Source organism: Sciurus vulgaris (assembly GCF_902686455.1).
Source record: "Sciurus vulgaris genome assembly, chromosome: 3".
In the NCBI taxonomy this organism is placed as follows: Eukaryota; Metazoa; Chordata; class Mammalia; order Rodentia; family Sciuridae; genus Sciurus; species Sciurus vulgaris.
In genome coordinates, this window is record NC_136463.1 from 6,815,343 (window position 1) to 6,839,567 (window position 24,225).

Below are 24,225 nucleotides of genomic sequence, written 5' to 3' on the forward strand. Positions count from 1 at the left end.
GGAAGACTGGGTGTTGGAGAGGGGCGCAGAGCTGGGTGAATCTGCATAACAGCCACCCTACATTTAGACGAGGTCTAGTTTGCAACACAACCATCAAACCCAATGGGATTTTATTGTTAAAAAGGAAGGAGAAAAAAAGCCACAGCCAAGTAACAAAACCAGATTCCCTCCCCAACCCCCAACCATCACACGTGAAGTGCCTATCGGCCCCTCACCAACTATCCAGATGCCCTGGCCCCAGGTGTGGGCCCGGGAGTCCAATCTCACTAACAGTTCCTCTCCCCGTTGCCAAGGTCAAGACTAACCAAGGTGTGTGCAGGGTTTTGGCAACAACTGGGGTCCAGGGAGCCCAGCCATTGTGGCTGGGCCTCCTGGGCCTACCTCCCTTCCTTGTGGCACAGAAAGCATGGAAGGGTTAGGCCGACACCCCACAACCCTTGGGTCTCGGGAGCCCCAACCTTCCGAGCTCCTGCTCCCACGTGACCCCCAATGCCCAGACTCCATTTCCCATTCCCTGCTACACCCCATTCAGTCTTGGGGGCAGAATAGCTGGTTCCAGGCAGGCCCTCAGTTATGCCGGAAGCGTCCATCCTGGCCATGAGTGTTTGAACTGTGGGGCAGGTGGGGTCCACGAGGAGCCCGTCGGGAAACGCCAGCTGGGTTGGAGGGAACAGCAAGGGGTGAGGGGTCTCCAGGCCCTGCAACAGGGGAAGGGCCAGGGTCAGGAGTTGAGGAATGCCCTGCCATCTGCTCCACCATCGCCCAATGGCCTTGAACTCCCTCGGGCACAGCCCAAGTTGCCAGTCCCATGAATATTTTTCAAGAAGCATGCTTTCATCCAGGGGCAGTCCAAGGGGCAGGGAGCTGGACACGTCCCTCCCTGGGCTGGCCAAAGCCTCTCCTTCCCCATTCATCTTCCTTGAGGGTGCTGACCTGTGTTATGGCCTGGGGGGAGTTTGACCTTGGCCAAAGGCAGTGTGACTTTTCCCAGGTGCCTGACACCAGGGGTCGGGTGCCTACTCGCTGGCGTCTTGTGGTCCAAGGTGCTCTCTGAGGGGTGGGCCCCCAGGAGGTGTGTCTTGGGGCGGGAGAGCTGTGTTGGTTGGGAACAGTGAAGTGAGGCCAGGCGCTGCCCCAGGACCTGACACAGGGTTGTGTCAGGCTCCTGAGCCAGCCTGGGACAGAGGCGTTGAGGGTGGTGCCCGTGTGTGTAGTGCAGGGCTGGAGGTGCCCTGGGGCTTGTGGGGGGGCTAGCCCTGGGCCACCACCCACAGGAAGGTAGCCAGACACCTCACCCCTTGCCCTGTGACCTCGAAGGACCGAGATCTCCGCTTCCTCCTCTTCACCTCCAGTGACTCCTCCCTTTTCTTGCCTGGGCTTTTCTTCTGGCCACGCAGCCAGAGCCCAGGGCCATCACCTCGATGCCCACCTGCCTGGGATGGGGTCTCTCCTGTACTACTGGACAGGTTGTCCTCGCTGGCAGCGTGCTGCAGCGTGGGGCTGGGCGGCCGCTTGCAGGCCAGCGGGCCCTGTGGCCGGGCATCATCAGCCTCACTCAGAGAGTGCAGGGACAGGCTGCTGCGCTCCATGGCGGGCGCCAGCAGGTGGCGCCCCTCTGTGCCCAGGGCCCTCGAGCGCCGACGTGCAGCCTTCACTGAGATGCACTTGGTACTGGTCAGGATTTCCTTCCTCTCTGCAGCAGATACCAAAGCACAGGACCTGGGGTCAGGGCCACCTTACACCCCTCCTTGGCCTTGGCAGAAATAAGCAGGAAACAGGACACCTGGCTTGCCAGTTAAGACAAACTCATCTGTAATGGGATGGTAGAACTAACCCCGTAGGTTTATTTAGAACATTAACAGAGGAGGTTAGCCCACCTTACGCAGGGAGCAAGGGTTCAGTGGGTTCATCTGTGTGTTCCTGAGCAGGTGGTAATCTTTCAGGGCACTGGTGCCTTTACAGAGTGGCTGCATTCAATGCATGGGCTCATTCAGCAGGGCAGAGCACAGGAAAGGGCTTTGGGCTGGGTGAACTGGTTGTGGTTTTTTTTGTTGTTGTTGTTTTTCGCTATTGGTGATTGAACCCAGGGGTGCTTTACCACTGAGACACATCCCCAACTTACCAACCCCAATTTAGAGGGTGCCAGGCAGGGGGCAACGCACCTTTGTGGGATAAGAGGATCTCTGACAGGTTCTCGCTGCTGTCTGGGGAAGAGGTGATCTGGCTACCCAGGCTGTCAGGAGGCAGGGCCTGGGGGTGAAGCGGTTGGGAAAGGCCTTGAACATAGCAGAGACCCCATGTCCCACTCAGCAGGGGCTGCAGGGGCTGAGAGGTGGTGGCCGTTTTGCAAAGACTTTACTCTGCTGGGTATCCACCCGGAAACCCCTGCCCCAACAGCAGAACTCCCAGAGCCAACAGGTGCCCAGAGCTCACCTCCTGGGTCACCAGGCTGCCAACCTGGATGGGAGGCGGGGTGGGCACAGAGGAGCTCTTCGCCTGCCAGGCCCGTGAACTGGCCTTGAACATGTGGTGGGCATCACTGAGGTTGACAGAAGAGGATGGGGTGGCTGTTGACCAGGCTGGTTGCACTGAGATCCCACCCCGCCCCAGGGGAGAAGCTGCTGGTGTCAAGCGACAGAGAGCCCAGGAGTCCCAGCTCCAGACGGTGCCACCTCCTCCCTTCCATTCTAGTTTGTCTTCCCCACTTAGCATGGACCGGGTTCGGCATCCCAGCTAGGACCCGGCAGGAAGCTGCCTCACCTGTCAGTGCCCAGGGGCGGGAGGGTGCTGTTCTGCAGGTGCTGAGTTTCCGAGCTCAGCGTCTTCCCGCTCTCCAGGTCAGAGTCTGGGGTTGCTGTGGCTCCTGCTGGGGTGATTTTGGGCAAGGAGCTATCCTGGGGAAGGAGAGAGCAGGGCAGTCAGAAGAGGTGGTCCTGGGACAGGCAACCGCATGGGGTGACAGAAGTACACAGAGGGACAGGGATTCTAACATGGCTGGGAGGCCTAGGGCTCTGGATCCTCAGGGCTAAGCTGTGGTCTGCTAGGCATCCTTAGTGACACTGCCTGAGGGCCTGGTCTCCTGGGAGGGCCTCTGGGGCCATTTATGATGTCTCGCATGACCCTCAGACCCTGGGTGGGCACGAGTGCCACAGTGGAATGCCCACATATGAGGATTACTCAGGCTTGGCAAGGCTTGGGTGGGGTAAGAAAGGAAATCACCTTCTGGAGCGCCAGCTAACCTGGTCCCATCCACTACAGGCATTGCCTTGGGCGGCAGCCCCTCCCTTAGCGCATGCGCAAGTGCCCAGTCCTGCCCAGGCGCCCACCTGCAAGGCCCTGGAGGCGACGCGGTCCATGATGGTGGCCCTCTCCAGGGTGCCCTCCTCCAGCTCCCGCAGGTACACTTCGTAGAGCTCCTCCAGGTGCTGGGGGACCGCCAGGTTGTAGTCTGCCGCGGGAAAGGCAGGACTCAGCGCGAGCCGGCGGGCTTCAGCGAGCGGTTCAGACCGGCGGGGTGCGCGCCCTACCGTCGATGATCTGCCGCTGACCCTGGATGATCTCGTCGCAGAGGCTGCGGTGCTGCTCCAGGCGGCGCACGGCCTCGCGGCGGTGGCGCAGCGCGCCGTCGCGGAGCAGCGCGTGAGACTGCATCTCTGTGTTCTCCACCTCGAGCTCGTGCACACGGCACAGCAGGCTGAGCACCTCGCGCTGCTCCTCCGACCCGATGCGCCGCGGCAGCGTCTCCTCCAGGCGCCGGCTCCGCGCGCGCAGGTCCCGGCAGCGCTGCTCCAGCGCCAGCTGCAGGCGGCAAGTGATCAGTGCCGGCAGCACCGCCGGCCCGTCCTGTCTTCGCCTGTGCAGCCTCCGACTCCAGGCATGGGGTAGGGCGCCATGCCAAGGCCATCCCTTGGAAGGGGCTGCTCCAACGTGGCCTCTGTGCGCACTCTCTTGCGCCCTGACCACCACCCACCCACCGCTGGAGCCAGGTGGATAACTGGTTGCTCAGGTCTCATTATACCCGGCAGTCCCTCTCCCCATTGGGTAACCCCAGAACAGAAGGTTCCTGTTATGGGGAAAACCCCGAAGTCTTGACTCTGATGTGTGCCAGGCACTGATTTTAACCTCACAACGACCCAGGGAGGGCTGCATCATGACTAGCTCCCACTCCACCCATGAGGAGTGTGAAGCACAGAGAGGGTAAAGAACCTAGCAAGGTCACCCAGGACTTGTGGCCTGAGCTCCTAGGCCTCCCTCTTCACCTGCCTCTTTATTTTATTTTAATTTTTTTAGATGTTGATAGATCTTTATTTTATTCACTTATTCATATATGTGGTGCTGAGAATCGAACCCAGGGCCTCACACGTGCTAGGCAAGTGCTCTACCCCTGAGCCCAGCCCTACCCTTCACCTGACTCTTAAGCCCGCCCCTCCCCGCAGCCCAGACACCTTCTCCTGGCGCAGCTGCTTCTGCTTGCCCACCAGGGCGGCGATGCTCTCCCGGGCTGAGGCCACCTCCGGTGGTTCCACGATGTCTGGCTGGTCATCGCCTGTGTCTGAGTCCTTCTCGCTGTCGTCCTTCGTGAAGGACTCCTTCCTCTGCTCCTCCCGCCACTTGAGGGTGCGGCGGGACTTCTCATGCTCCCAGCTGCCACAGCCCCACCCGGGGAAAACACAGGGGTCAGGCCTGGGACAGGACACAGTGCGTGGCTACAGATCCTGGCTCCTCCACCCCAGGCCCAGGGGGTCCTGAAAGGTGCTCACCCGGCGATGGTGAGCAGGTGGCGGGAGGTCTCGATCTGGACCTCCATGGCCTGGTTCTCCAGCTCCAGCAGCCGCCGGCGCACGTCCATCTGCTCCTGAAAAGCGCTGATGAGCTGCTCCCGCAGTGGCCCTATCTCCTCCTGCTCGCCGTGCCCGCCGTGCAGCTGGACCTCGGCTGCTCGGTGCGTGCGGGGGAGGCCAGCAGAGGGGACAGGTTCAGGCCGGGAAGGTCTGTGCCCCCCCGGGGCCCTCTCCGCACTTTGTTCCCACAGCTCTGCTCCCACTTCCTGCAGGAAGACTGCCTAGAGAGCCCTCCCCTCCCACGGGAGCCTCGAGGCTGTGGCCCAAGGTGACCCCAGCTCCTCCATGGGAGCCGGGCTCTGCGAGCCCCTGGCACCTGTGTGTCAGCTACAGAAAGGTGACCCTCACTTCACAGCCATCTGTTGGAAAACCGCCACAGCAAACACCCAAGTCTAGGAGGGGATGTGCCCCTTCCAGTGGTGGCAGGCATGTCCCCAAGGCACCACGGTGCACCTCCAGTGTGAAGTCCTGCACAGCTAAGTGCTCAGTGTCTCTCGCTTGTGTGATCCCGCCTAATCTCTGACTCTCCAAAGCAGGGATCGTGATCCTAATTTACAGGGGAAGGCTAGACGGCTCAGAGAGGTGGAGTGACTAGCCCAAGGCTGCCCAGCCAGAAAAAGCCAGGGTCTGGATGAACCCAGCCCCGCGTGTCCCCAGCGCAGGGAGACAGCCTGGTGGAGGGCCCACTAACAGGCCCAGGGGCACACCTTGGATGTGGCGAATGTCACCTCGCCCCAGCTGGCCCCGGGCCTGGCCCTGCCCAGCCTGCTGGTCAATCTTGCACTTGAGCCGCTGGATCTCTCCCCGCAGGTCTGCGATGATGCTGGTGTACTGGGCAATGTGGTAGGAGACGCTGAGCAGGTTCTGCTTCACCTGTGGGGAGCATGGGATGGGGGCAGAGGGGCCACACTCACCCAGCCTGCCTCTGTGCACTCCCCAGGGCCTGCGGGGACGGGGGGTTTCCTTTCTCTTTTCCTCCCCTCTGCTTCTTCCCAGTCTTTCTGGATGGTGGTAACGGCCTCTTTACCTCCAATGCCACGGCCTCCTATCACATTTACATGCCTCTCCTAGATCTGTAATTTGAAAATGCTGCTTCTGCTCATCAACCTTCCGTGGCTCCCTACTGTGTGAGGGGAATACCCTGATTCGGGCGCCTGGTGTTCAAGGCCCGCCGCTGGCTTTGATTTCTTTTGTACTCACTGCTGTAGTCAAGGAGCTATCCTGGTCTCCCATGCACCCCACAGATACCATCTCCTTCCCACCTTTGGAATCTCTGCCCTTCCTGCTTCCAAGCTTCTGGGATGTTCTCTCCAGTCTTCAGAGCATCATGGAGTCTCCACGAAGCTGGCCCCTCCCCCTCCCTGTCCGGCCCAGCACCTGCTGTTGGCATCATGCACCTGCCACCCACATGCTGACATGTCAGCGAACCATTTCAAGGTGCCTCCCCTCCGCCCCTCCAAGGTCTGGAGCTTGGGATGCAGCCTCAAGCACCCACGGTGGTGGCGGGCTGGTCTCAGTGCTGGAAGAAGGCTCCCTGCCCCCACCACCTATAGCTGGGGCAGACTCTTCCCAACAGGTGCCCCCAGCTCCAGTCTCCTGGTCAGTCTCGCTGACCAGCTGTAAGTCCCCTAACGTCCCTAAGCTCTGCTGTCCTCGACATTTAACGAGGAAGCAGTAACACCTGAATGAGATCACATGCCAAAGAGCTCAGAGCTGGGGCTGTTAGGGCCACCTCTCGCTGCGTCCACTGTGACGAGGTGCATGGGAAAGGTGGAGGAAGGGAAGATGGAGGGCTGGGCTGAGGCCCCGATGGGGAGTGGCCTGAGGAGGGCCCACGGGAACGAGGGCTTCCGGGCCGTCAGGTGCAGGGAAAGGACTTGTAGGTACCATTTGACTGGGGTGAGGCCAGTGGCGTGGTGGCTGGGGTGGGTGGCAGGGGCCAGTCCAGGAAAGCTGTACATGGGCGTTTTTGCTGCCCTGCTGGGCCCTCTACCACTGAGCCACGTCCCCAGCACTTGTTTTTTTATTTTGAGACAGGGTCTCGCTAAGTTGCTGAGGCTGGCCTTGGTCTTGCGATCCGTCTGCCTCTGCCTCCCGAGTGGCTGGCATTCCAGGTGTGCCCACCGCGCCCTGCTCCTCACCCTGGTCCTAATGTTCTTGGCCCGGCCGGCGTAGGTCAGGGTGTTCCGGGACTCCTCGAAGGCCGTGCTCGCAGGACTGATGTGGGCGATCATCACCGTGCGGCTGTTCCCGCCCAGCGAATCCTGGAGGAGGGGGATACTGAGGGAGGTCCACCGGTGACCGCCCCCTAGAGGGCCTCCTGCCAGGCTGCCCCCAGGGCCTCTCCAGGTGTGTTCTCTCCCCCTGGCCCCCTTCTCTCTCTCACACTGGCCCCAAGGGGCCGGCTGCTGGGAATCACGTGGTGTCAACAGCGTGGGAGGAAGAAAGGCCTGGCCCGCCATTACCAGCTGTGAGACTGAGGCTACTTCACGGTCTAATCCTGCGCTTCCTGATTCTGTAGATGGCGGTGCTTGGCCTCTGTCCCCACCTCCCTGCCTGTGGATGCAGTCACCACAGCGGCTGAGGCCAGTGTATGAGCGGTGGCCGTGCTGTGGGAACAGAGGGACCTGGTAGTGTGAGCCCTGGGAGAATTCCTTAACTTTTCTGCCTCGGTTTCCTCATCTGCAAGTGCAGTTCCCTCCAGCTAGCTAGATAAAATGCAGGACACCAGGTACATGTGAACTTCGGATGAAATGCAAACGATGAATGAAAACGTTTTTTAAGTGTAAGTATGTTTCAAAGATTGCGTGGGATATACTTACACTAAAACTAAATTCTTCATCTGAAATTCACATTTAGCTGGCTGTGTTCTGTTCTGTGGCCTGTGTTTGCGTCAGGTCTCACTCTGCTGCCCAGGCTGGGCTCAGACTCCTAAGCTCAGGTGACCCTCGTGCCTCGGCCTCCCAGGGGCCGGACTCGGCTCATGCCACTGCCGGGATCTGCATGTTTGTTCTGTACATGCGGCAGCCGCGGGCCTGGGGCCAGTGCCTGGGCGGGCAGCGGGTACCTTCAGGAGCCGGGTGAGCTTGCTGTCGCGGTAGTTGATGTACTTGTTGCTGCCCCTGTCGCTCAGCGCGCTGATGCAGTTGCCCAGGGCCAGCAGGGAGCGGTTGATGTGGGCCCCCTCCTTCATGCGCTGCCCGCGGTTCCGGGTCTGGGGGCAAGCAAAGGCACAGCTGGGGCCTTGGGCAGGGGTGGGGTTCCACTGAAGCCACCTACCAAGCCCTGGAGACGGGCTGCGGACCCCGCCATCTGCTCTGGGCCCTGAAATGTGGCTGTGCGGGACACCGGAGGGCCTGGGCCGCCCTCCTCCTGGGGTCCCTAGGGCACTCCCGAGGGGGAGAACGGGAGCCTCTGAGTGAGAGGTGTGGACCGAGGACCGGGGGCTGAGTGTGGCTGCGTCTGCGTCACAGGCCAGGCATGGGCACTCCGGGCTTGACCCAAGTTTTGTGAATGACAGGAGGGACGGACCAAGGGTGGCTCCTGGGGTCACCCAGCTCCATCATGGGCTCCAGGGGCGCTGCAGGTGTCAGGGAGCAAGGAGGAGCACACTGTGTGTGTGAGGGAAGTGAGTGTGCACGAGTGCGAATGCCTGTGAGATGTGGGTGTGAGCCAGTGTGAGCGTGTGTGGGGGGTGTGTGTGTGTATGAGTGTGTGAGCATGTGTGAGTGTGTGGGAGGTGTGTGAATGTGTGTGTGAAGTGTGTGAGTGTGTGGGGGTGTGAGTGCATGTGTGAGTGTGTGTGAATGTGTGTGGGGTGTGAGTGTGTGTGAGTGCATAAGTGTGAGCGTGTGCATGTGGGGGTTGAGGGCATGTGTGTGTGAGTGCGTGAGCGTGTGCAGTGTGTGTGTGTGAGACTGTGTGAGCATGTGTGGGTGTGACTGCATGAGTGTGAGCATGTGCATGTGGGGTTGAAGGCATGTGTGTGTGAGCGTGTGTAGGGTGTGAGTGTGTGTGGGTGTGAGTACGAGTGTGAGTGTGTGCATGTGGGGTGGAGGGTATGTGTGTGAGTGTGTGTGTGGTGTGTGTGTGAGACGGTGTGTGTGTGGGTGTGTGAGCACGTGTGGGTGTGAGTGCATGAGTGTGAGCGTGTGAAGGCATGTGTGTGTGTGTGAGCATGTGTGGGGTGTGAGTGTGTGTGAGTGCATGAGTGTGAGCGTGTGAAGGCATGTGAGTGAGTGTGTGTGTGAGCATGTGTGGGGTATGAGTGTGTGAGTGCATGAGTGTGAGCATGTGCATGTGGGGTTGAGGGCATGTGTGTGTGAGTGCGTGTGTGAGTGTGTGTGAGTGCGTGTGTGAGCGTGTGTGGGTGTGTGGCTTGAGTAGTGGAGGGCGCCTCCTCTCCCCTAGGCCTGCAGGCCCACTTCCAGCCGAGGGGCTCCACCCACGACACCCCACAGGAGGGCCAGGACTCTGGGTGGTGCTGAGGGAGGACAGGCCTTCCCCAGGCCCTGCCCACCCCCTTCAGGAAGGCCTCTGGGATTTACCCAGAGGGGAGGGAGGCCTTTGCTGAAGTCCCCTTGCTCCGACCCAGCCCACATGTTCAAACAGGAAACCCGTTCACGCCCCCACCCCGCCACTGTCCCCTGCATCTGTTCAGGTGTTGGCGGTGACATCACTGGCCTCCTTGCTTAGGTGACCGTGAACCCCATACTTGTACACAGAAGGGGTCTAGGCCTACGTCTGCTGGGTGGTGCCAGCACCCAAGGCCACAGGGCCAGGGAAGCAAGGCTTAACGGTGGGGGACAGATGCTGCACCAGGTGAGTGACAGGGACCTTCTCCTCTCCTGGATGTGGCTGACTGGAAGGCCCTGGATTAGGCTCACCCAGGCCCTCGGGAGGGTCTTGTCTCCCACCCACAGACTCCTCATCTGGGCCACTCTTCCTCCCCGTCCTCCTACCTGCTGGCCCTGGCCCTGGCGCTCTGCCGGATGCCCTGGACCATCTGCCCTCTGGACGCTCCTCGGTGCCTTACCCTGGGCCCCGCTTGTCCCTGCCTCCCTGGGATATCCTCTGGGAGCCGCCCACGCTGACAGCCTCTCCTCCAGCGCCCGCTTCCCTGCCCACCTTCCTCCGCAGCCTCCACTCCCAGAACTGGCCTCACCTGGGAGGCGCGCTCCGAGCCGGCCAGGTCGATCATGAACAGGCGGCCCTGCCGCACCTCCTGCAGGATGTTCTTGACCCGGCTGCGCTGGCGCACGGCCACCTGGAGCACGGCGTGGGAGCGGGAGGACGTCTGGTTGGCGGCTGTGGGCTCCTGGGTCCTCTGCCGGTTCCCCTTCGTCAGCAGCTGCATGATCTGGGAGTGGGGAGGCAGGCGGCTCTTGGGGACCCATGGAGGAGTCCGGCAGAGAGGAGCAGCCCAGGGGCTGGGGGCTGGGGGCAGGTGGGTCTGGCACCTGAGAGGTTGGGAAGGCGCAGGTGGGGCGGGCTGAGCAGCTTGGCCTCAGCTCTCTGGAGGGTGTAAGCCGGGAGGCTCTGCAGCCTGGTCACCCACCCAGGCCAGTGCCGTGGCGCACGATGGCAGGTACGAGCTTCCCTCTTGCTGCCCCTCTGGATTCTCGGCTCCCACCCCCAGCTGGGCACCACTCCCCACCCCCCCACCCCGGGTGTCCTCTCCAGGGCCCTCGGCTGGCAGCGCGAGACTCGCCTCCTCGGCGTTGAGGGTGGAGACCTCGGTGATGCCCGCCACCTGGATCACCCCTTTGGAGTCCTCCCTCAGCTCCAGGTACCCCAGGGCGGGGTTCAGCAGGTCCCGGATCATCTCATTGTAGATCTGAGGGGACCCGTGAGGGAGCAGGAGGCCGACTCAAGGGCCAGGTCCCCTCCCTCCCACACAAGAGGGGGACAGGAGGTCACGCTTTCTGGGCCGCAGCTCCTCTGAGGGAAGCCCTGGCTGGGGAGTGACACCTTCCGTTCCACGGCAGGGTGGGGCTGGGGAGGCACCCGGGCTCCAGAGCCAAGGTCACAGAGGCTCCAGAGGACTCCCTTCCGACAGGCAGGGCCCGGGCGGAGCGCCTCCTGGTGGCAGGACACCTTGGGCAGGTGGGGGAGCCCTGCTTGTCTCGAGGTGACTTTAGGCTGCTTCTCTGGGGACCCCACAAAGTGGGCCTTGCTGGCTGCTGGCTGGACAGCTGCAGGCAGCTCCGCCTCGCTGCTCTTCCTGGGCTGTTGCCCCGGAGAGCATCTGCTCCTCGGGAGCCAGATGGAGTCCAGCCTGCTGTGATCTCCCCTCCTCTGTGTGCCCCCTGGTCCCGATAGGTTCTGTTGGGGGAGGGCCCTGGACTGTGAGGAGGCGAGTGGCCTCGGAGGCTCTGTGCTAACTGCAAGGCTACTTTGGAGCATGGTCCAATGGGCAAGGCTTGGCTTTAAAGCCACGGGGTCTGGAGCTTGAATGCTTGCTCCCTCACTTACTGTGTGCTGTGGATCTAGTGGCCTAACCTCTCTGAGCTCACTTTTCATAAGGCAGGGATGTGGGAGAGCAGCCACGTTGAACTTGCCAGGAAGCTGCTGGGTGACTGGCTCCAGGCAGGAGGGCCAGCCCCATCCCGTGCACCTCTCATTCCAGCCTGTGGGGCTTACCTCCAGGTAGGACATGGACACCTCATATTCCATGTCATTGCTGGTCTCCTCAATGGCACGGAAGAGGTCATTGAGGGTCCGAACATAGATGCCCGGCTCATGGTCCGTGCCCAGCATGGTGTAGGTTTTCCCACAGCCTGGTGGAGCAGGGTGGTGGGTGACAGGTGCAGGAAGGAGGGAAGCCTTGCTGGGCAGGTGCTCCCGGAAACCCCGGGTCTGTCCTCCAGGCCACTGCCCATGGTCAGGGAGGCGGCGAGGACGGGGAGGAGCAGCCTCGGCTGGGGCCCGGGTGCGTTAGGGCCCACCCATCTTTGACCGCAGCTGCGGCGGGGGCCAGACCAGCTCTCTGGTGCGGGGCTCAGGGCCTGGCTCTTGGGGACACCTCGGGGCACCCCAGTCCTGACCCGCTGCAGGGCTTCCTCACCCGTAGGGCCGTAGGCAAAGACGGTGGCGTTGTAGCCTGAGATGACCCCGTCAATGAGGCTCTTGGTGGTGGCCTGATACACCATCTCCTGCAGGGAAAGGGAGCCGTCAGGGCCCAAGACGGGCGCAGCACGAGGCCCAGCTGTCCTGGCCCTGGATAGGCGCGGTTTCCTTCCCAGGAGCCCCGGGCTGCGAGGAGGGTGACAGGGGGTGGAGGCTTCCCATCTTACAGCCCTGGGGACGCCAGCTGGTTAGAGTACTCAGGACACCTGAGCCGCCTTCCCCACAGCTGGCTTCTGCCCCTCACCCCCAGGACACCTTCCATCTGCTCCTGGGGTTCCCAAGGGCGAGGAGGGGGTCCCTAGGAGGGTGTCCGCTTCTCGAGACTACCCTCCGCCTGTCCCCCACACCAGATGGGCTTCAGGGTCCTTCCTTGGCTCTGATATGGGTCCCCATGGAGTGTTCCATGTGGCTGTGTTGTGCAGGATGGCAGGCAGGTACTAATCCAAATGTGTCCAGGTAGGTGTATACAGGTGTGCACTCCATGTAGGAATGCAGGTATGTCCACCATGCAGGTGTATACAGGTGTGCCCGCCATGCAGGTATATACAGGTGTGCCCGCCATGCAGGTGTATACAGGTGTGCCCGCCATGCAGGTGTATACAGGTGTGCCCGCCATGCAGGCACATGCAGACTTTCTGAATGGGGAAAACTGAAGACTGGACCCTCGAGCTAATGGTGGAGGGAAGGTGAGGGTCAATGGCAGGCCCCGGGTGGAACAAGGGGTTGAGAAGGGCTCCCGAGTGTCTCCAGGCCCAGGCCTCCCTCACCTGGGTGGCGGTGAAGTCAAAGGCCACGTCGAACAGGTAGGACTTCTCCCGGGAGCGATGTGCTCGCAGGATGTCGTCGGGGTCCTCCATTGGGTCCATGAGAACCACCATCTGCAGGTTGCCAAGGGCAGACCAGTGTCACCCAAGGTCCCTGGAGCCCAGGGCCCATTCCTGCCCCTGTCCACTCTCTGGGCATCAGGGGCAGACACTTGGCTCGGAGGCCCGGAGGAGAAGCCTCCCTGGTGACAAACAGCTGCTCCCGTGAGACCCGCACTGTCTCAGGGGAGCAGAGCCACTGTGGGGGTGCCCCAAACTCTGCAGAGCTCAGATCCATCGGCCACGCTGCCCACCACGCTGCCTCTGCTGCAGCAGGAGGACGACAGGGCTGGCAGCTGTGACCTTCGGCCACCTACCCACCCAGCCTTGCGTCCCACCACTGCCACTGCAGCATCAGACAGGAAAACAGTCGTCAGTCCCACTGGACAGATGAGCGGCTCAGGGGCCAAAGAGGCACTTGCCCTGGGCCACACACTAGCTGGTGGGGGCCAGGGCTCAAAACCCAGGTCTGAGGCTGAAGCCCAGACTCAGCAACCTGCCTTATGGCTGTGCGGCAGCTGGGACCCTGCTTGTGCTGCCTGGACCCTCCATGTCCGGCTGGCAGCCCAGGGCAGGGCAGGGCAGAGAGCTGCTGGCAGCCTGTGACAGGCATGAAGAAAGCAGCTGGGCTTGGGAGCCGCTCACAGCTCACCGTGTCTGAGAGGAGGTTGGGGTGATTGACAGCTTCAAGCCTGGGCTGGGGGTCTGGCTGTGGGGCCCTGACTGGAGCTGGTGTGGGGGCTCCCTGCAGGGCTCTGTGGGTGCGCGCACGCGCGTGTGTTAATTACAGTACAGAAGGGGCCTGGCTGGGTTCTGCCCCCGCTCTCAGGGTGACCTTTTCCAGAACAATCTCTAATCCCACTCCACCCTGCACATGTCCTCAGTGTGCTGGGCCTTGCTCTGGGCTCTGTGTGAAGACACAGAGGAAGGGCCTGGATCCTTGCTGGAGTCCTGGCCTAGGGTAGGGGCGGGAGAGTCAGAGCCTGGCTCAAGGAACAACAGAAGACATTCAAAGACTCGTGGAAGGGTTTGAGTTTGGGGGATGCAGGACAAGGGAAGCCAGGCAGGAGAGGACCACAGGGACAGCCTCTGAATCCAAGTTCTGCCTCTTATAAGCAGAACTTTGCTCAAGCACTGGGACCAGCCTGAGCATCGGTCTCCTCCTCTGCAGATGGGACAGCAGCACCATCTCCCTGCAGGGCTGTGAAGATCCCATGAGACAAGCGTGAGCACATGCTAAGCGCTCAGTGGTCCCTTCAAGGGACTGTCAAGAGGAGAGAGGGGTGGAGGCAGGGGATGGGGAGGTCACCTATTTCCCCCACCCATGATGGCCATCAAATCTAGAGTGGTAACAAAATGAAACAAAAAACAAAATGAAATAGAAGAACAGCAAAAACAAAACAAAACAAAACTTTTAAAAGACAAAAAATAAAAGAGGTTGAGTGGCCCCCCTCCCTTAGCACAGAAGTCACCAGTCCTTTGTGGCCCCACAAGGCAGGCGCTCTCTCCCTGTCCCCCACCCCCCGTCCCAGGTGACTGGCACCTCTAAGTGCTGCTCTGGGGCCCTGGGCTCCCTGGAGTCCTGGCTTTGCCAGACAGCCAGGGGAAATAAGCCACAACAGCGCTCGCCGCCTAAGGAGCGGGGCCTGTTCCCTGGGGCCAGGGGTGCTCAGCAGCGTGCCAGCTGGTGGCCTCATCAGCCCCTTCAGCACTAGCAGGAGGGGGCGGGCAGCCTTCATGCCCCGGGCGCACTCTCCACCGCTGATCCTGACTGAGCCCTTTCATGTGAATTCACAGCTATTTTTCTCAGATGGACAGACTGAGGCACAAAGTCACATCCCTAGGACTCAGCAGGGCCATGGGTGGGCCCTGGCAGACTGGCCCTCAGGCGGGCACCCGCCGATCCTCTGGACCCTCTCACCCTCTGCTCCCACCCAGGGCCTGTGCTCATCATCCCTGGATAATGAGCTGCTCTTCGAGGAGGTGAGCACAGGCTGTCAGGGCTGCCCCGCAGGCCGCCCCGCAGAGCCAGAGCCCGTGGCTGCACTCCCTCCCTGGGTCAGCAGCAGGGCCAGGGCCAGTGTGTCCCAAAAGAGCTTGCAAAGGGACAAGGCATAGGGAGCGGTCACTCAGAGGGGACAGCAGAGGCTGATGACAGGTCACAGGAGGCCTACCCAGGAGTCCAGCTGAGCTCGTGGGCCTAGGAGATCTGCAGCGGGTCCCTCTGGTTCTACCTGTTGAGCTCGAGGAGTGAGGAGGCCCGGTTCCAGAAAGACAAGGACCTGGGGACCCCACCAGACTCCCCGCTGCACTCTGTGTATGTCCTGGGACCTAAGCCCCTTTCCTTCAGTCCTGGACCCCTGGGGGAGGCGCACACCTGTGCCCGTCACACCCTAACCTGCCGCGGCCCCTCAGGTAGGCGTAAGGCTCCCTCTGCGATTCTCCAGGAGGGAGGGGCCCAGTGACGGCCAGGAGTCAGAGTCCTGTCCACTCAGATGCGATTCCAGGTGAGCCAGTTAATGGCGAGGGCTCCAGACAGGCCAGGCAGGGGCTCAGTGCAGGGAAAGAAGGCCACCTCTCGGCTGGCCAAGGCCGGGGGGGGCAGAGAGAGCTAAGGGCAAGGTGTTAGGGTCTGTGCTGTTACCTGGGGACCCACCTCTTCCCAGCCACTGGTCACCTCCTCAATGCTCTCTAAGCCTCTCCCAGGATCTGGTCCTGTCCCCCACCAATGACCTTGCAAGACCTCCCGGCACTGCCAAGGACACGGCACCTTGGGCCTCCGGCTCCTCTGACAGCCGAATGCTCCTGCGTCGGCGTGCTGCCCGCACAGCTGCCTCCATGTCCACTTAGAGAGGCTTTGTCTGCTTCCATCTGTCTGCGCCCAGCCCCTGCCCCTCCCTCCCCTCCACTCCGCCACACAAGGAGTCCTTGTGCCCTTGACCGGGGGAACTGGAGCCCAGCTAGGGGTGGGTGGGAGGGGCTGGAATGCTAAGGAGACCAGCTTGGGGCCCTCAGGGGCAGAGCCCTGGGCCAGGCCAGCCAGGGGGGCTGCAAAGTGAGGCCTGTGTCCTGCCTTCTGACACTCTGTGGTCATTTAAACAAACAGGTGAGTGTGGCACCTAGCAGGAGACGCCTAATCCTGTCAGGACAGGAAGGCTTCCTGGAAGAGGTGGTGCTGGCGCTAAGGATGAGCAGCAGGTGACTGATAGAGTTGGGGGAGAACATTCTAGAGAAAAGCATCAGCAAGGCAAAAGGTGAGGCAGGCTTCAGGCGATGGTCCTCAGCTGACTGCTGAGGTTTCTTGGGAGAGATGTGGAGTTGGAAAGAACCCGGGGGGTTCACTTCTGCCCCTCCTGCCAGGAATCCCGCAGCATAGACCCAAGAACTCCTGCGTGCATCTGCCCAAGCAAGCATGCCACGTGCCCTGTGCCCCGGCCCTCACTCTAGGAGCCTCCTGTGCGTCTTCCAAGGCTCCCTCTAAATGTCACACTGGCTGGCACACAGCACATGCCCAAGGGGTGTGTGCTGAATAAAGGTGCCTTTTGAGCACATCAGGCACTGGGCTAAGCGGCCTTCTGAGTGGCCACTTTTGTGATGGCTGGACCGGAGATACAGACTGAGACTGGATAAATAATTCACCCAAAGCCACGCTGCAGAGCACAGAATCAGAGAGGTTCAAAGCTGGTTCCAGAATCGAGGCTCCTCGCCCCAGCCGCCCACCCGACTCTCAGAGTGAACGATGGGTGGGAGGTGCCCCAGTAGGGGAAGGACCTGAGCCGCGTTCCTCTCTCCTGCCCCGAGTTCACATGTGGAAGTCCTAAGGGGCTGGGCTCTGCTGGGCACCCTCTCCTCCAACCCCCAGGGAACGCCCATGTCAGGGCTGCCAGTGCTGCCGGAGGGCCAGAGCCAGGCCAGGAGAGGGAAGGTGGGCGCTCAGGAAGGGCTCTGCCTTGCAAGCCCAGCTGCCCTGGCAGTCCCAGGCCTCCTAACTCAGCTTGGTCCTCCACTCCACAGCCTCCACTCCACAGCCTCCATTCCCAGCCTGCTTTTAGTTCTGTGTAGGTACAAAGAGGAGTTCCAGCCCACGCGGAGCCTTTGAGCCTGGAAACCCGAGATCCTGCTGGGAAGTGGGGCCCTGGGGCCCAGAAAGGCTGCCTGACCCATGAGCTGCATCCCGCAGGGCACCAGGCTCTTTCCCAGCATGTCCAGGTGACAAGTGCTTTGCACAAAGCGTGCGGGCTCTTCCCGCTGCACCCCGCTGCTGGGGCTTTGGTCAGCTTTGCAGCTTTGGCAGGCTCCCTCCTGGCCTCCGCGGGGAGGGGCCCCGGCCTACACCAGGGCTTCCCAGTCCTGCTTCTTCATTCCTCGAGGCGGAGGATGTCCTGCACCCAGAATGTCTGGCAGCATCCCTGGCCTCGACCCACGCCGTGCCTGCACACCCCTCCCCCCAGTTACAACACTGCCAAATGTCCCCTCAGGGCCAATGGTCCCTGATGAAACCAGATGACCTCCACTGTTCTCTAGCCTTTAAGGTCCAGTGAAGATCCCTGGGGGGTGGGGAGTGCCATGAATGGGGTCCAGACGCGACAGTGCTGTGTGATCTTTGAACCCATGGCATCAATTCTCTGGGCCTCAGGTTTGGCCCGGTTGGAGGTCAGGGAGAACCAACAGGGAGGTAGCCCCATCCTGCTCAGAAGCGGCAGCCTGGCTCTGGCTTCATCCCCAGCTGGGCTCACGGCCCCTTTACGCTCACAGGAACGAAACCTGGTGGATTTCAGCCCTGGGTAGCTGTTCCTGGGTTTTGTTTGTTTGCTTTGTCTTTAAGAAGGAGAATGTGGCGCTGGTTATATTTCTAACTAGATTCAACCCACCTATGCGTCCTCAGTGACGGAGACTTGGATCCCAGGAAGGGGCCCCTGGGCCCTGTCAGTCTTCAGGCTGCAGAGAGAAGCCCAGGATAGAGTCTGCCGAGCTCATGAAACCACCGCCGCCCAGCAGGCTGCGTAGGACACAGTCCCATCTGACTGATGTCCTGGTCACATCCCCGCTGGCTACAGGACTCTGAGGACCCCCAGACTCAGAACGACACAGAGTGTAACTTAAAGAGTGCCAGTATGTGTCCATCACGGGGTCCGCAGTTGCCTCTATCAGAGTCCCCCAGGAGTGTGCTTGTGAGACACAGATTCCCAGGCACTCCAGATTCACGCAATCAGAACCTCTGGGTAAGGGGAGCCCACCAGTCTGCATTTTTCACAAGAATCCTTTCCCATACCCATCCAGGCACTACGTGAAGAGTCCCTGTGTCCTCAGAGCATTATACACAGCAGTCAAAAGTGGGAACAACCCAAATGGCTGATGGATCGATCCATGCCGTGTTGTAGTACTTAGCTTTGAAAAGGAAGGACCTTCTGAAATAACCTGTAACGTGGGCCAACCTCAAACACCACACCAAGGGAAAGAAGTCAGCCACAGGACCATATATTGTATCACCAAACCACATTAAATGTCCAGAACGAATAGTTCAGAGGTCAAGAGTGTGGGAGGGACTGGGGACACTGGGATGGCGAAGGGGTGAGGGAAAAGATTGTCCCTCCTTCCCTGGTCCTTTGCCACCATGCTCAGCTCTTGGGGGAATGGGGCTAAGTAGCCTCCAGATGGCTGGTGGGTAGCTCTCCTGCCCCCCAGGCAGGCAGGGGAGCTCCAGGCAGCTGCCCCAAAGGAGTCACTGCCTCTGGCTCTTCTTATCTGTCACCTAATGCTTTTTGACCTTTCACAACTGCCCCATATTTGTGAAGCCAACCCCCCCTTACATCATCACCTTTGTCCCTGGGATAGGGGAGCAGGTTCTTGTTCTCCCTTCTGAGGAGGCAGCAGAGGCCCAGAGAGGGTCTGTGGCTTGCCCATGGACACCCAGCCAGGATGTGGCAGGGCTGGGTCCTCTGAATCCCAGGCACACCCCGCCAGCCCCTCTGGCTCTGCTCCTCTCTCCCCTCCCAGGGGTCCTGCCCAACTGGCCTTTGTCCTGCTGCTGGGCCTCCTGCACCTCTGCCTGGATCCACAGGACCCCAGGAACCAAGGGGGTGGCAGTTGGGCGGCAAGCAGATAAATGCTAATTATAGGATCATACACATTGTCTACTCACTTAAATCCTGCAGATAAACAGCTGGGAAGCAGCGAGGAGGGGCAGAGGCTTTGGTGGGGCAGTGGGAGGGAGAAGGCCCCTCCCCCAGTCTGGAGCTCCTCCAGGGCCGTCCCTCCTCCAGGCCTCCCTCCAGTGCCTGGCTTCAGGGTCTAGCCCCACCCCAGATGCTGCTGAGGCACAGGCTCTGAGCACGCTCTTCCAGGAACATGTCCACAGGGAGGTGGCGCCGGGGGACACATTGAGCTCTCCAACACAGGGAGTGGGAGGCAGGAGGATTTTTAACTCTGGGGCCTGAAAACATCCCATATTTTGGTCCTTGAGATAAATGGACATAAATTACCCCCAGCTGCATAGCAGGCAAATGCGCGAGCCCTCTAACAAAGGGTCCTTTAAGGACCCTGAAGCAAAGGTGTTATGACATTGTCTTGAGTTGACCTGGAGAGCTGGGACCCCAGGCCCAAAAGGTACCTGAACTGGCCCTTTACCAATCCAAACCCTAACTCCAGCTTCCGCAGAATCCAGGAGCACCGACCTCTTGTCCCCAAGGATGTTTTACCCGTGGGGGACCCACCTCTGCTGAGATTGGTTATCACCTCCTGAGGCCAGGCGTCCCCGGAGAACAATGATGTCTGCCTCTAAGGAAAGCTGCCCTGGGACCCCGTGAGGGAGGCCCAAGCCAGTGGGAGACCCCACTGCACCTCTCCCTGCTCAGGACAGCTGGGCTGCAACACTGTCCCCTCCCTGCTGACCACCAAGGGGCTCTAGGCTACGCCACTCAGGGCTTCTCCACCCACGGGCCCCAGACGACGCCAGCAGGGAAAGGAATCCACCGGTCACCATGGCAGACAGAAGCAGGAAGCAAGAGGCCAGGCCCAGAGCCCAAGGCCAGGGGACGCTCAGAGGGGCTGGGCCACGCTGGTCAAGATGACCGCGACCCAGGGAGCAACGGAAAGCAGGTGGACGGCCCCACATGCCTTCTTTAGAAGAGGCAGGGCACTGTGCGGGCTGCTTGGGCCCAGGCACACCTTGTCTGGAAAGACGCCACTGCCATGCTGTCCTGTCCTGCCAAGCTCCCAGACTCCCCCAGTGACACCGGGCCTCAGGCCCAGGGAGGAAGGAGGCAGAGTCAACGGGCCAACTGGCCTCGTCTGCAAAGCTGAGCAAGGATGGAACCCTGAGCCCCGCCGGGCCAGAGCCACAGAGGAATCTTGGTCACTGGAGAGAGGTGGGGTTGAGGCGAGGCAAGGGACATCTGCTGTCCACGTGGCTCTTGGGCCCTTCGATGTCCTAACTCCTATGCTACTAGGGCCTCATTTGTCAGGGGGACAGCCTGCCTTAGGCGGTTCCCAGCTTAGCACTTGTGGCTTCGGGGACTAGGCCAGGCCCCCAGGACAGCTGTCTTGACAGAGGAGCCTGCAGGGAATCAGCCAGAAGAGCCCTGTGCCCACAGGCTCAGACGATGCTCTCTGCACCTCTGCACAGGGCCAGCCCTGTGGGGACCACCGCCGGTGGCCTCCTGCTGGGGGGAGGTGCGGCTCACCCAGATTAGGCAGGACCCCCAGCAGCCCCTCCCCCTGCCCGAGAGAACAGAGCGTGTTTGCTGAGCGTGGGCACACAACGGGCGTGCCCTGGGAGGAGCGCTCCCATAAGCTAATAGTTATCAGCCCCTGGGCGGCCGGGAGCCAGCAGCAGACCAGAGAGACATCATTGTCTCAACACGAGGACGCCATTTCCTTGGGAACAAGCTGGACAAACAGGGAGTGGCCTGAGCTGGAAGGTTTCTGCTCTGAGCTCTCTGAGCCCATCCCATGGCCCCCTGGGGACCTCAAGGCCTCAGGGTGAGGCTGACCACCTCCTGTGAGCACTTCCCCTGGACTAGATGAGCACGTGCACTTCATCCCTGAGAGACCCTCTAAACAAGGCATTATGACTGTTGTCTCCACGGACGAGCCGATGATGCACCTGAGGGCCGCGCAGCTGGCGGGGGCAGCACCTGCCCCACACGGTCCTTGCGTGCGCTCACCTGCCGCAGCCGGCCTCCCCGCTTCAGGTGTCTTCTCTGTCACAGTGCACCTCCCAGAGGGCTCTGAGGAACCCAGCAGGAACTGGGGAAGGCTGGTCCAGGGGCTCTGCTGTGCCCCCAGGTGCCTTGCTCTGCGCTGCGTGGTGCTGTTCTGACTTCCCTAGCCATCAGCACACCACACCGTCCCCAAGAGCCCCAGCCCTCGGGGGAGGCCACGGCACAGTCCCGGAGCAGAGGCAAGAGGCCGCCAGCAGCTCTCATACCACTGCACCACAGTGATGCATACACTCGGCACCAAACCTGCCCTCACCACCATGCCATGAGCTTCCCAGCACCGGAGATATCAACTGCCTACAACAAACACCCAGGCTGTGTCCACAGAGTGTGTGGCCCAGCCCTGCCCATGTCCCCAGCCTCATCTCACACCTCTTGCCCCTCTCTGTAGCTTGAGCCAGGCTTTTCTCAGTTATCCCGCTGCATTATAATCCCTCTCACCACAGGCCCTTTGTACATGCAAGTCCCTCTGGTCAAAATTTTCCCCCTGTGCATGCTCCTATTTATCTCTTACCCTCTGTTTGAGCTCAGCACATCTCTAAAGGGAGCCCTCCCTGGCCTCTAAGACTAGCCTGTCTTTCCCCTTACTCTCCTACACTACGCAATTTTTACAGCCCTTATTAGCTTCAAATTCCTGTTTCTTTTTTCAATCCATTAATGCCTCATCTCCCTGCTCTGGACTGTAGGTAATGGAGGGAGGACAGGATCTTCTCTGTTCACTGTAGTTCTCCAGCTCCTAGAATGGTCCCCAGCACGTTGTGAGTACTGGAGAAGTATTGTCTCTCGTGTCCTGCCCCCGTCATCATGAGGATCAATAGAGCAGACAAAGACTTTACAAAGCAGGAACCCCTGGAGGTGAGCTACAACTCTGGTCACAGAAATATGTGCAGACACATTAACACCGGAGTCAAGCCACAGGCACCTGAGAGATGAGTGACCAAGGCCCACCCAGGCTACGTAAGCGCTCAGTCTCCCAGGAGCAGACCTGAAAGACTTCCTGAAAGAAGAGCCCCTGGCTTCCTTGGTGAGGTCATTGGCAGTACAGTCAGGAGTGCAGGGGGTAAAGGAGGAAGAGCCCAGGAGCCGCAGGCCCTTCCTGCCCCTGCCAGGTGCACTGGGCCATCTGCGCAGCCTCTGCCCTGCAGCTCCTGGCTGCGTCCCACATACCTGCTCATCCACCTTATGGGCAATGAGGGTGGCTCCTTCCTCCAGCTCTGCCACACTGATGGGCCGGACCCTGAGTGCCACCTGGGAGAGAAGACCAGAGCCCCGGGGTGAGAAGGAGAGGGCCCTGCCAGGCCACGGAGAGAAGGATGAGAGGGCTTTAGAACTGGTCCTGTAGGCACAGCCATGGTTTCCTAGTGTCCTGTCTAGCTAGCTGGGCTCCTTTGTCCTAAGGAAAACTCAGTGAGTCAAGGTCACTGCCAAGGTCAGAGGGCAAAAGGTCCACAGCATGTCAGGCTGTGCGTGAGTCTACCAGCCTCTCCAGGAGCCCGTGCCTCAGGGACACCCCCAAATCAGGGGAGAGGCCTGTCTGCTCAGGCTGCATCAGTCACACGCCCAAATTAAACATCCATAGCTCCCTTGGGCCGAACTCGGAGCCCTGGGCACCGGAGCAGCTGTGTGTCTGTGAATGACACACTACACCTGAAGGTGCAGGCACGGTGGGCTGTGGGATGGGGCCTGGCAGCTGGGATGCAGCCAGGATCTTTCCCCAGGGAGGGTTTCCTCTGCTGATCAAAGGGACACACCTGCTGGCTGTGTGGGTGAAACTAAGGGCCTCACTTCACTTTCAGAGGCTCCTGCCCTACCCATCAGCCTCCTGGCTGAACTCCACTGGGGGAAGGGAGGGCCCTGTTCCTGCTGGAGAGGATGTTCCAGAGCCCGTGGCTTCTTGGGGCTGGGGCCCTGGCTTCCCTTTGCAGAAGTGAGGATACCCTACAGAGGGTGCAGGGGTGGTAACTTTATCCTCCGGCCGCATCACCACACCTGCTGGTGTTGAAGGCCCATTCCCGGATCTCAGAAGTGGGCTGGAGACAAAGACCCCTACCCAAGACTGGTGGAGGCCTTGGGGCCACTGAGTGCCCTCCTATCATTCCATACCAGGACTGCTGATAACCAAGAATATACACCTTCAGTCCCTGCATGTCCCCACCCTCACTCCCACGTCCTCATCTGTCCCAAACCCACTTCCAGAACTTCTCCCAGGTATTCAGAGTCCTGACCTGGACAGTGTCTCTGTTGCAGTCCATGGGCCAGCTATTACCCAGCCCATGCATCTCTCCTGGCACCGGGTGGTTGGGTGGGGGCTTGTCTTCCTATTGTGGTCCTCAGCTATCTTTACTCCAAACCCCTTTGGGGGACCCCCACTGGCTCACCAGGAACCCCCCACTTTCCTTCTCAGGACAGAAGGTCCAATCTGTTCCGGATCAGAGAGCACTCTTGTCCCTGAGGTTGCTCCAGCTTTGGGGGTGGCGGTCCTTGGGGGGAATTGGTTGAAGCTGGGCTAACTTTCCATCCTCAGACGGATGGCCATGATACCTTCTGGACACCTGTTCTCTGGGACTTAGGCAAAGTTGCTCTGGACAGTCCCAGGCTCTGTCCCTTGTGTGTCCTCTTAGGGGAGGCTGTCTGTAGGAGGCGGACTGAGGTGGTCTGGTTCCGGGGTTGTGGAGGGGCAGGAGGAGGGGCTTGAAGAGTCTCACCATGAGTTGCTGGTCCTTGGAGTCCCCGCTGTCCTTCATGCTTGAGGCGGGTGCGGGAGCTCAGGCCGCGACACCGGGCATGGCCGAGCCGCACCCCCACCGCCGTCCGTCGGGTGGCTCCCCGCAGCCGCTGCTGCCTGACAACCCGAAACCAACAATGCGCCGGCGGCCAAGCGCTGACCGGGAGGCGGGGCCCGGAGGGCGGGGCCGGCGTCGCCCCACCCCTGCGCTCGCCCCTCCCGCGCTGCGGCGAGAGCGGCCGCCTCCGCCCGGGACCTGAGCGGCTGCCCGCCTTGCGAGTGCCCGCCTGGCGTCCCTGCAGCCCTCGGCGCGTCGGCGAGTCTGCCCAGCGCCGCGGCGTCCGTTTGGTAGCTCTCGGCGCCTGCCCAAGCCCCTGGCTCGAGGCCGGGCCAGTCCCACTGCGCCCCGGTGCGTGCGCGCCAGCCACGCGCTCCCTGTCCCCGCTGCC

General features: G+C 60.9%; 1 protein-coding gene across 4 annotated transcripts; it reads right to left on the reverse strand.

The window, feature by feature from the left end:
* Positions 1 to 48: 48 nt before the first annotated feature.
* KIF19 (kinesin family member 19) lies at positions 49 to 23,925 on the reverse strand. Of its 4 annotated transcripts, none has more exons than XM_079131949.1 (20): positions 23,757 to 23,925; positions 22,219 to 22,299; positions 12,737 to 12,847; positions 11,908 to 11,995; positions 11,484 to 11,620; positions 10,552 to 10,677; positions 10,006 to 10,200; positions 7,909 to 8,055; positions 6,983 to 7,105; positions 5,549 to 5,714; positions 4,761 to 4,935; positions 4,446 to 4,644; positions 3,528 to 3,798; positions 3,327 to 3,448; positions 2,761 to 2,894; positions 2,434 to 2,539; positions 2,163 to 2,325; positions 1,296 to 1,693; positions 934 to 1,093; positions 49 to 656 (listed from the first exon to the last, which is right to left on the reverse strand). In XM_079131949.1, exons 1-20 carry the CDS (start codon positions 23,793 to 23,795, stop codon positions 568 to 570), a joined length of 3,030 nt encoding a protein of 1,009 aa, XP_078988075.1. In that variant the 5' UTR covers positions 23,796 to 23,925; the 3' UTR covers positions 49 to 567. The 4 variants fall into 4 exon arrangements, with proteins under 4 accessions (XP_078988075.1, XP_078988077.1, XP_078988074.1 ...); XM_079131948.1 differs by having other exon boundaries at positions 53 to 698; positions 23,757 to 23,924; XM_079131950.1 differs by having other exon boundaries at positions 58 to 698; positions 2,163 to 2,250; positions 23,757 to 23,924.
* Between the last annotated feature and the right edge of the window lie 300 nt (positions 23,926 to 24,225).

Bases quoted from the DNA above. Each gene is read 5' to 3' on its own strand.
- KIF19 (XM_079131948.1), bottom strand. From the start codon at position 23,795: ATGAAGGACAGCGGGGACTCCAAGGACCAGCAACTCATG. The intron at 8,056-10,005 runs GTGAGGCCAGTT...GCTTGCCCCCAG, and splicing joins GCTCGGAGCGCGCCTCCCAG to ACCCGGAACCGCGGGCAGCG. The intron at 3,799-4,445 runs GTGTCTGGGCTG...TGCCGCCTGCAG, and splicing joins AGCAGCTGCGCCAGGAGAAG to CTGGCGCTGGAGCAGCGCTG.